At 42.9% G+C, this 11,328-nt stretch overlaps 1 protein-coding gene across 1 annotated transcript in view; it reads right to left on the bottom strand.

The window, feature by feature from the left end:
* Positions 1-2,570: 2,570 nt before the first annotated feature.
* The window catches only part of LOC109867797 (solute carrier family 45 member 3-like), a 56,850-nt gene continuing 48,092 nt past the window's right edge, over positions 2,571-11,328 (bottom strand). The window contains exon 5 of the mRNA XM_020457094.2: positions 2,571-4,581. Coding sequence (XP_020312683.1) covers positions 4,138-4,581 — 444 coding nt within the window. The 3' untranslated portion in view covers positions 2,571-4,137. The remainder of the gene's footprint in view (positions 4,582-11,328) is intronic.

Genomic DNA, 11,328 nt, shown 5'->3' with positions numbered 1-11,328 from the left:
TTAAATATCATGAGTGTACTATTCTGCATGATCAACCAGGAAATCATGAACTGTGTGACAGCAGTCGAGATCAATAAACTATCTAAAAGTAAGCAGCCAATGATGAAAGAGTGGGATGGAAGAATATCCCAATAAATTATAGAGCAGAAGATGTCTTTATACCACATCTATACTAAATAATAATTTATCATTTTTTCACAGAAATAGCTTTTGCACCTTACACCTTTGACAGATGCAATGAAAAGAAGGCAAAATACTTTAATATGTGCTTATGATTTTTAAAAGAACAATAACAACCGACATATGTACAAAAAATACTGACATTTTTAATAGAGGCACTTGCAAAATTGACTTATTTTTCCAAGCGGTCTGGCAGTATGTCCTTATGTTCTACAGTAACTCAGATGAGTATTTTCTGAGTGTGGGGGGAATTTCCAAAAAGTAAATCTGTGATTTAAAAAAAAAGTTAACCAGTGTCTGTATTCTTTTGCCCATCTTCATCTTTTCTTTTTATTGGCCAGTCTGATATATGGCTTTTTCTTTGCAACTCTGCCTAGAAGGCCAGTATCCCGGAGTCGCCTCGCCACTGTTGACGTTGAGACTGGTGTTTTGCAGGTACTATTTAATGAAGCTGCCAGTTGTGGACTTGTGAGGCATCTGTTTTTCAAACTAGACACTTTAATGTACTTGTCCTCTTGCTCAGTTGTGCACCGGGGCCTCCCACTCTTTCTATTCTGATCAGAGCCAGCTTGCGCTGTTCTGTGAAGGGAGTAGTACACAGCATTGTACAAGATCTTCAGTTTCTTGGCAATTTCTCGCATGGAATAGCCTTCACTTCTCAGAACAAGAATAGACTGACTGACGAGTTTCAGAAGAAAGCTATTTGTTTCTAGCCATTTTGAACCTGTAATCGAAACCACAAATGCTGATGCTCCAGATACTCAACTAGTCTAAAGAAGGCCAGCACAACAGTTTTCAGCTGTGCTAACATAATTGCAAAAGGGTTTTCTAATGATCAATTAGCCTTTTAAAATGATCAACTTTTATTAGCTAACACAATGTGCCATTGGAACACAGGAGTGATGGTTGCTGATAATGGACCTCTGTACGCCTATGTAGATATTCCATTAAAAGTCAGCCGTTTCCAACAACAATTGTCATTTACAACATGAACAATGTCTACACTGTATTTCTGATCAATTTGATGTTATTTTAATGGACCAATTTTTTTGCTTTTCTTTCAAAAACAAGGACATTTCTCAGTGACCCCAAACTTTTGAACGGTAGTGTATGTTTTCAGAAACTTTGCTATGAGACTCGAAATTGAGCTCAGGTGCATCCTGTTTCCATTGATCATCCTTGAGATGTTTCTACAACTTGATTGGAATCCACCTGTGCTATATTCAATTGATTGGACATGATTTGGAAAGGCACACACCTGTCTATATAAGGTCCCACAGTTGGCAGTGCATGCCAGAGCAAAAACCAAGTAATGAGGTCGAAGGAATTGTCCGTAGAGCTCCGAGACAGATTTGTGTTGAGGCACAGATCTCGGGAAGGGTACCAAAAAATGTCTGCACCATTGAAGGTCCCCAAGAGCACAGTGGCCTCCATCATTATAAAATGAAAAAGTTTGGAACCACCAAGACTCTTCCTAGAGCTGGCCGCCTGGCCAAACTGAGCCATCGAGGGAGAAGGGCCTTGGTCAGGGAGGTGACCAAGAACCCGATGTTCACTCTGAGAGAGCTTCAGAGTTCCTCTGTGGAGATGGGAGAACCTCCAGAAGGACAACCATCTCTGCAGCACTCCACCAATCAGGCCTTTATGGTAGAGTGGCCAGACGGAAGCAATTCCTTAGTAAAAGGCACATAACAGCCCGCTTGGAGTTTGCCAATAGGCACCTAAAGACTCTCAGACCATGAGAAACGAGATTCTCTGGTCTGATGAAACCAAGATTGAACTCTTTGGCCTGAAGGCCAAGCATCACGTCTGAGGGAAACCTGGCACCATCCCTACAGTGAAGTATGGTAGTGGCAGCATCTTGCTTTGGATATGTTTATCAGCGGCAGGGATTGGGAGACTAGTGAGGATCGAGGGAAAGATGAACGGAGCAAAATACCGAGCGCTCAGGACCTCAGACTGGGACAACGACCCTAAGCACACAGCCAAGACAACGCAGGAGTGGCTTCCAGACAAGCCTCTGAATGTTCTTGAGTGGCCCAGCCAGAGCCCGGACTTAAACCCGATTGAACATCTAGCTGTGCAGAAACGCTCTCCATCCAACCATCCAACCTGACAGAGCTTGGGAGGATCTGCAGAGAGAAATGTGAGAAACTGCCCAAATACAGATGTGTCAAGCTTGTAGCGTCATACCCAAGAAGACTCAAGGCTGTAATCACTGCCAAATATGCTTCAACAAAGTACTGAGTTAAGGGGCTGAATACTTATGTTAATGTGATATTTACATTAAAAAATATATTTTTAATACATTTTCAAAAACTGTTTTTGCTTTGTCTTTATGGGGTATTGAGTGTAGATTGATGAGAGGAAAAAAACAATTCAATCAATTTTAGAATAAGGAAGTAACGTAACAAAATATGGAAAAAGTCAAGGGTCTGAATACTTTCCGAATGCACTGTATATCCAATAGTACCAACTGTATTTAGCAACCTCATAATTTAATAGTCCATTTATGCAATGATGTTTGGTTATTATATTTTGATTATGAAAATGTATGCACTCACTCACTACTTACTTTAAGTCACTCTGGGTAAGAGTGTCTGCTAAAATGTAAACTATTATTTAAATATACAGTAACAGATGAGATATAGAAAGACTGCAGTATTCTCTTAGGTGAGGAGAGAATGCACTTATCCAAAGTCATACCATGTTGCACTGCTCTCTTCACGGCACTCACACTTGCACTTTGAAATTCTCTCTCTCTCTCTCTCTCTCTCTCTCTCTCTCTCTCGCACGCACGCACGCACAAACACACTTATGGTACACAGAGCAAAGTATAAAAAAATTAACAGAACACAGAGAACTGTCATCATACCAAAACTATTTTCAGGAACCCAGTTCACAGTATCACTGCAGTGTTGCTAGTATGACTTTTTGGTATTTTGCTCATGGGAATATTAATGGAGTTCTGAAAATAAATGTACCTGGATTTTTAAAGTGTTGGATAATTCACCTCATTTACTTTCCTAGATTGTCATGAGGTTGAACATGGGATGATAATGGCAGTAGAGATTATGTAATGAATGGCACTATATGGCACTGTCTGATATTTCTTGAAAAGAGGGAGAAAAAAATTCCAATGAAAGCTTTGAACCACTTCATCCTAACAACAATGCAGTTACACAGATGACCTCATAGATGACCTCTACCAAACAGGTCGCATAATAAATTCCCATAGGGATACACATATGTACTGTATTCATATACAAAGGATATATGATAAACCTGTTAATTCCCCAAAAACATCCAACACTAGGGGCCAGTGACACTTAACATTCCCAATATTTCAACCTGGCTGATAACAACAAACAGACAGAAATTCTTTCCCAAGCAGGTAATGGGCTCTCCAGATTAACTTGTTCCTATCTCCCGCGGCCAGTCTGCATGAGAACTGACCAATAATCTCCTGTTGACTTCGACTAAAATCAGACTATTTTAAAGATATAGCATTGACAAACTCCACCACTTCACACATAGATGAGAGTAAAATGGTAATACATCATTTCAGTTGTCTAAGGTCTGATGGAGTCTGATCAAGCTGTGTAGCTAGTTGTACCTGAGGAGAAGGTGAAGGGACCTATCTGAGCGGTCTTCTATGTGACTGAGGGGAACAAGGTGAGAAACACTCTTAAGTACACAGACAGTGTCAACAGACCAGCTAATGCCAGCCAGTTTCTCTCTCGTAGCCATAGTAACTGCCTGCAGTAATCTCTGGAGGTAACAATTGTCACGGGTTTACATTTTCTTTTAATTCTGCAGCACACATACATACAAACGTACAGACAGGCTGCCTCATTGCAATGTGTTGGTAAAGCCATAGCAACGGCCAGCGATGACACTGGAGTGTTGCATGCTGGAAGCAGTCGTGCATTCCTTCTCTCCTGGTTACTGAATCTTTCAGCTATTGAGGTCCTTTTGGTCAAAGATGATCTGGTTGGCCAGATAAATGGCGATGATGCCGAAGATGGCGGAGGAGGCCATATAGGCAGTGACGGACTTTGTGAACTGAACAATCATGCCCATGAAAAGAGTGGGAAAGACCTGAGAGAGGAGGAAGGTGCTGTCCAGGATGGCAAAGTCCAACCCTACACCGCGCTTCTCGTAGCCCTCCGGTTCATCCTGCTCGGGGGCCGTGGCACTGAGGGACGATCCATTCTGGCCGTGGGGAGGGAGGTAGTAGTCTGAGTCTTCCTGGCTGAAGATGGCATGCCCGTTGGTGTCCCCCAGTTTGTGGGTCAGCCCCCCCTCCTCGTCCATGGCTGTCAAATGAGTGATCGAGTCACGCTTGACCGCAATCCCGTTCTTAAGCATGTTTTTGGTTTTCTTATTTGGCATGTAAACCTGAAATGCAAGGAGATACAAGTACATTCAATATACAGTCTAGGCCTAGGCAGTGTGTGCAAGGGAGTTTGTGTGTGTAGGGCTAGATATGAATGTGTCAGGAGAGAGCTAGAAAAATTATGCGCAAGATGTGAGCGTTTGTTTGTATTGGAATATGAGTAAGATACATGGCTGTTGACTCAGCCGATACATGGCTGTTGACTCAGCCGATACATGGCTGTTGACTCAGCCGATACATGGCTGTTGACTCAGCCGATACATGGCTGTTGACTCCTATAGCGTCGAAAGGAGTCAACAGAAATGTATCAGGGTTAGAATATGATCCCATATGGGTCTTTCTATAAACAATGGGGCCAATGTGTGACATTGGGATCCAAAAATGTCAAAATGGTTTGAAACAAAAATTTAAAAAAAAATTCATGCAGTTCCACAGTGAATATATGCAAATTGGCCCATAACTCCACAGTGATGACTCTCCCACTCTGTCTGCCGAATTCTCTCTCTTTGCTCTTGTTTTCATTTATATGATGTCGGTGGGCGGAGTCGGGAGGGTCGTCAGCGAAATGGGACACACCTGGGCTCGGGTGTGTTCCGGGATAAATACACCTCTTCCCCATTCATTGAGGAGACTCTCTCCATGTAGACATACTGTTAGATTTTGTTTGTGGCCGTTTTGTTTGTTTGTGGCCGTTTTGTTTGTTTGTGGCCGTTTTGTTTGTTTGTGGCCGTTTTGTTTGTTTGTGGCCGTTTTGTTTGTTTGTGGCCGTTTTGTTTGTTTGTGGCCGTTTTGTTTGTTTGTGGCCGTTTTGTTTGTTTGTGGCCGTTTTGTTTGTTTGTGGCCGTTTTGTTTGTTTGTGGCCGTTTTGTTTGTTTGTGGCCGTTTTGTTTGTTTGTGGCCGTTTTGTTTGTTTGTGGCCGTTTTGTTTGTTTGTGGCCGTTTTGTTTGTTTGTTTGTGGCCGTTTTGTTTGTTTGTGGCCGTTTTGTTTGTTTGTTTGTGGCCGTTTTGTTTGTTTGTTTGTGGCCGTTTTTGTTTGTTTGTTTGTGGCCGTTTTTGTTTGTTTGTTTGTGGCCGTTTTTGTTTGTTTGTGGCCGTTTTGTTTGTTCGTTTGTGGCCGTTTGTTTGTGACGGTTTTGTTTGTTTGCTTGTTTGTGGCCATTTTATTTGTTTGCTTTGGCACCTTTCAACACCCCTCATTATCACATTTATGCATGCAACCACTCACTTACACTACTGACTACACACACACGCACCATTGTTAATTGTATTTAGTTTACTTCAGTTAATAAATATATTTTGTTACTCCCCATCTCCACATTGTCTCCCTTTTTGTCATGAACTTCGAGCCGGTTCGTGACAAGTGGGGGCTTGTCCGGGATCATAAGGTTGGTTCCTAGACATTTTGGTGAATAGCACTTTGTTGCATTATGAAGGTCTAATACTAGTATCGTTTGGCTTACTAGTATGTGTATTGTGTTTGGGAGAAAAAATTGAGTTAATGTTAAACTCTGTAGGTGCTTTTTGCATTTTTGTTACAGCTTTTTTGAGTTGTAATGTTTGGTGCCCAGAGTTGGTTGCCTTTGTTTGTTTGGTAAACTTGCCACTGCGGTGGATAGTTGGTTGTGCGCTGCATTGGAGAGAGTACATTGGTTAGTTTCCAGGCCCCTGCCCAGGCTGGAGACACTTGCTCTACTCGCTGTTGGGACATCGGTCTGAGGTGAGTACAGTCGGCTGTGTACCTCAGTGGGAGATTTGGGTACGGTAGTGAAACTTGCTACCCGGAGCTATAGCCTTTCTTTTCCCCCTGTTAGGCTTAGCGATGTGTTTCACTTTGGAATATGTTGGGCATGGTTCCTTTGTTTTGTTATTTTTATGGTGTCTGTGGACTGAGCAATTGTCTCGGGGGCACTTAAAATGTTTAAAAAAAATTTAACCAGGTAAATGAGAACTTGTTCTCAACTGGCCTACAACTGCGACCTGGGCAAGATAAAGCAAAGCAGTGCGACACAAACAACAGTTACACATGGAATAAACAAATGTACAGTCAATAACACAATAGAAGTATATATACAGTGTGTGCAAATGGCGTGAGGAGGTATGGCAATAAATAGGCCATAGTAGTGAAGTAATTACAATTTAGCAAATTAACATTGGAGTGATAGATGTGCAGATGATAATGTGCAAGTAGAGATACTGGTGTGCAAAAAATCATTTAAAAACAATATGGGGATAAGGTAGGTAGTTGGATGGGCTATTTACAGATGGGCTGTGTACAGCTGCAGCGATCGGTAAGCTGCTCAGATAGCTGACACTTAAAGCACATCGGTGACTTAGGGGAGTCTGCCAGTGTGCCCCCTTCCCAGCGGGCTACAGTGCGTATTTACCTCCCGCAAATCCGCGCGAAGACTAGGGTTGAGTTATTTTAGGTTTTGGGGAAGCTCTACATATCATCTCTCTTGTGATGCCCAGTGTGATTGTCATTTCTCTGGTTGTGGTCTGGTGTGCTCAGCAGAGGGGAAGAGCGAGATTATTTTTTTTTGTATTTACTTGTGACTATGGCGTCTTACGTAGATGAGTTCATTCGCTTTCCATCAGAGGAACGGTTAGAATTATGTACTAAAGAACAGCTGTTGAAGATGGCTGAACACTACAAGGTTGAAATTAGTGATAAACGTTAAAAAAAACAGAAATTGTTAGGTTGATCTTGAAGGCCAATCTGATGGAGAGTGATATAGACGTTACCACGGGGGCAGCTTCTGTTGAGGACTCGCCATCTCCCCGTTTCGTTACAATAGCTGCTCCATCTGTTAGCCCTAGTAGTCTTCTTTTTGAACAGCAGAAAGAACTCTTTCTGGTACAGCTAGAGTATGAAAAGGAATTGGAATTTAAACAGGATTTGGAGCATGCTAAAATCAAGCTGCAACAAGAGCGGCTAGAGTTGGTTAGGGAAGGAAAGCTCTCAGGGGAGAGTGTGCTCTGGGAAGGTGACCCAGATTTACCTAGGGGTCGTGCCCCGGACACATTTGATATTGTTGGAAACTTAGTTGCCAAAATGTAATGAGAAGGACCCTGAGACATTCTTTTCGTTGTTTGAGCGTGTTGCTGACGTTAAGAGTTAGCCTGATTCTGACCGCACTTTAATGTTGCAGTGTGTGTTGAATGGTAAAGAGCAGGAAGCATATTCAGCTCTTAGTGTTAAAATGGCTGTTATAGATTTACGAATTGGTTCCTGAGGCTTCCCGCCAACGATTTAGAACTTTAAAAAGGGATGATAGACAGACTCATGTTGAGTTTGTGTGAGTTATCTTCAGTTTAATCGCTGGTGTTCCGTCCCTGCAGTTATGACTTTCCAAGGGCTGTGTGATTTGATTAATTTAAGGACACAATCCATGATCGTATAGCCACGTACATTAACGAATGAAAAGTAAAGACTGTCGATGAAGCTGCGGTTTTGGTGGATGAGTGTTTTGACTCAAGTGTCTTTGCAGAGCCCAGTATTCGGAGTGACTGGGGGCGTTCAGCGAGATGTGGGCTTCGGTCACCGAGATACTCTGGTGCAAGGGCAGAGTTTCATTCAACTGGGGTTGAACCTGACTCCTGTGGTAAAGCTGACTTTGGTCAAGTGTCACTGTCAGGGCTCAGGTCATTGGAAAAACGTATGTCCGGTTCTCAGGGCTCAGGGTAAATTCAGCACTTGCGCTTATGTTAAATCTAAGCCGAAGGCGTTAGCAGTGCCTGTCCCACATCAGTTCACTCCTGACACACTGTCTCATGCCCAGGGGCATGTCAAAGTCCATATTGACCCAGACTATTTACCTTTCATTACGGAGGGTTTTGTGCCTATGTTAGGAAGTAACGACCTAGTGCCAGTGAAGATCCTGAGAGACACAGGTGCCTCTGAGTCATTTGTGTTGGAGTCTGTTACCCTTCTCTGCTGAGACTTATTTGGGGAATAGTGTTTTAATTAGGGGAATAGGTTTGAACACTGTCAGTTCCATTGCATAAACTGATGTTGGATTGTGGACTGGTGAAAGGTGAGGTTGTTGTGGGGGTGCATCCTTCGTTGCCTATTGAGGGTATCGACATTATCCTTGGGAGTAACTTGGCTAGTGAGCGTGTATGACCTGTTGTGTTTCCATCTCTAGTGATTTCCGCTAAGCTGTCATTTGTAGGGATTCCTGATGAGTGCGCAGAGTTTCTCAGAAGTGTTCTCTGCTTGTGACGTGTTCTATGAGCCGTGGCAACCTGGTCACTGTGCCGGCTAACAAGAATGGCACAAAGAAATCTGTCACTACTTTCCTTGTTATCCCATCATCTGTACCCCACTCCGATGTAATCAAGGAGCAACGGGTTGACCCCACATTAGAAGAGTTGCGTGACCAAATTGTGCCTGTGGAACAGTTGGGAGGTGTCGCCCATGGGTATTTTCTCCAAGATGTCCTGATGAGAAAGTGGGTGTCATGGTGGTAGTTTTGTGGGAGGCTATTAGTCAGGTTGTTGTACCAGTTAAGCTTCGTGAGTTGGTGTTGACAACTTCCCACAACGACGTTGCTGGACATATGGGTGTGAGGAAAACCTACAATCGCATATTAAGACATTTCTTTGGCCTAGGTTAAAGAGGGAATGTTTCTGAGTTCATCAAAACTTGTTACACCTGTCAATTAAGGGGTGGCAGGGTAGCCTAGTGGTTAGAGCGTTGGACTAGTAACCGGAAGGTTACCAGTTCAAACACCCGAGCTGACAAGGTACAAATCTGTCGTTCTGCCCCTGAACAGGCAATTAACCTCGGCCATCATTGAAAATAAGAATTTGTTCTTAACTGACTTGCCTAGTTAAATAAAGACAAAAAATATATAAAAAATAACTGGTAAACCTAATCAAGCTATTAAGCAGGTACCACTGTTTTCGATTCCTTTACTCAGCCAACCTTTTGAATATCTGATTATTGACTGTTGGTCCTCTGCCTCGTTCTAAAAAGGGTAGTAGTTACTTGTTCACTGTGATGTCAGACCACTAGGTTTCCTGCTGCCCATCCCCTCCGGTCTATCACGACTAAGTCCATGCTAAAAGCTTTGACTCAGTTCCTCACTGTTTGGAATCACTGTCTCCCGAGCCCCTCAGTCCCTGTTATTTTATGTGTGATTTCCAGCAATGCCTGTACGCCGCTGGTGAGATGGCTAAAGAGAAGCTATCATCTTCACAGGAGAGGATGAAGGGCATATTTGTTCAGCGAACTGAGCCTCGCCACTTTAGTCCAGGTGACCAGGTTCTTGCTCTGCTGCCAATTGTTGGTTCTCCTTTTCAAGCTAAGTTTCAAGGTTCATATACCGTTGTGAGCCAGTGCACTGAGCAAAACTATCTAGTTGCCACTCCAGAACGGAGAAAAGCACACCAACTGTGCCATGTAAATCTGTTAACCCTATTATGCATGTTCCTCTGAGGCTGAACAGGGGGTGTCTACAGAGGACGATAGAACCTGTTATATTGTCTGAAACCGTTATTTCGCTGGGTTCTTGTCATGCTAGGTCTGTGCATGGGGAGGAAGAAGTTCCTGGTCCCGATGATTGCATACTGCAGGGTAGATTTTTTTTTATATCAGACACTGGATGTTTTAGACAGCCTTCTCGCTCATCTACCTGTTGATGGGTGGGAAGAGATGGTCGGTCTGATTCTGAGATTTCCAGGATTGTTTTCTTATACACCTACACGTACAAACTTAATAGAACACGATATTGACGTTGGATGCTGACCCCATTCGTCAGAGGTTCTATAGAGTTTCTTCAGAGAAACGGCGTTGTCTGGATGCTGAGGTCAGGTACATGCTGGAGAGATATAGCAGAGCCTTTCTCCAGTTGGGCTTCTCCCTGTATCTTGGTCAGTAAACTGGATGGGACAAACAGATTTTGTATGGACTACCGTAAGGTAAACAGTGTCACTAAGCCAGATTCATTTCCTCTTCCTCGGATGGAGGACTGCGTTGATCCGGTTGGCGCAGCTAAGTTTGAGCATATTTGACCTGTTAAAGGGCTATTGGCAGGTGCCACTGACAGGTAGGGCATGTGAAATCTCTACCTTTATTACACCCTCTTGTCTGTACTCGCATTCAGTTATGAGTGTCAGCCTGCGTAAAATACCTGCCACTTTTCAGCGACTTATGAACAGGGTTGTCTCCGGTCTGGCCAGGTGCGCTGTTTATCTTGACAATGTAGTGATATATACAGATACTTGGGAGGAACATCTGTCCCATATTCAAGATTTTTGGGCCGACAGAGTCCCACAAAGTAATGAATAGCTTTAGCGTTCATCTCACCATCACTGTTTGAGAAAGTGACCAAAAAAGGTTCCTTTTTTTAATGGAAGAATCTGTATGGAAAGCCAAGATTAGATGTCATCCTCATAATAACCGCATGTGGTTTTACAGCAACACCCTTCAATTGAAATGGAGGGAAATAAATGAGTGGCCACATCTCTCACAAAAAAATGTTAAGGGAGCAGGAGAACATAAATTGGCTACAATAACTTTTCTCGTACCAAATTGAGGACATGTCTGATTTTCAAGGTAGGCTGATTCCAGTACTTGAATTTCTGAGCTCCCAGTTCAAGTAAGCTACTTCAAGTATCAAATTGACAGTATCAATTTAGGTGTTAACTATCAAGGTAAGGTGACTCTCTATCAGTTAGAAGCATTCGATTTTGCAATGCATACATTATTTTGAATTTGTGTGCCCATGAATACTGTTTTCACCAG

Source organism: Oncorhynchus kisutch, linkage group LG22 (assembly GCF_002021735.2).
Source record: "Oncorhynchus kisutch isolate 150728-3 linkage group LG22, Okis_V2, whole genome shotgun sequence".
Taxonomy (NCBI): domain Eukaryota; kingdom Metazoa; phylum Chordata; class Actinopteri; order Salmoniformes; family Salmonidae; genus Oncorhynchus; species Oncorhynchus kisutch.
This window is presented reverse-complemented; position numbering and strand designations above follow the sequence as displayed.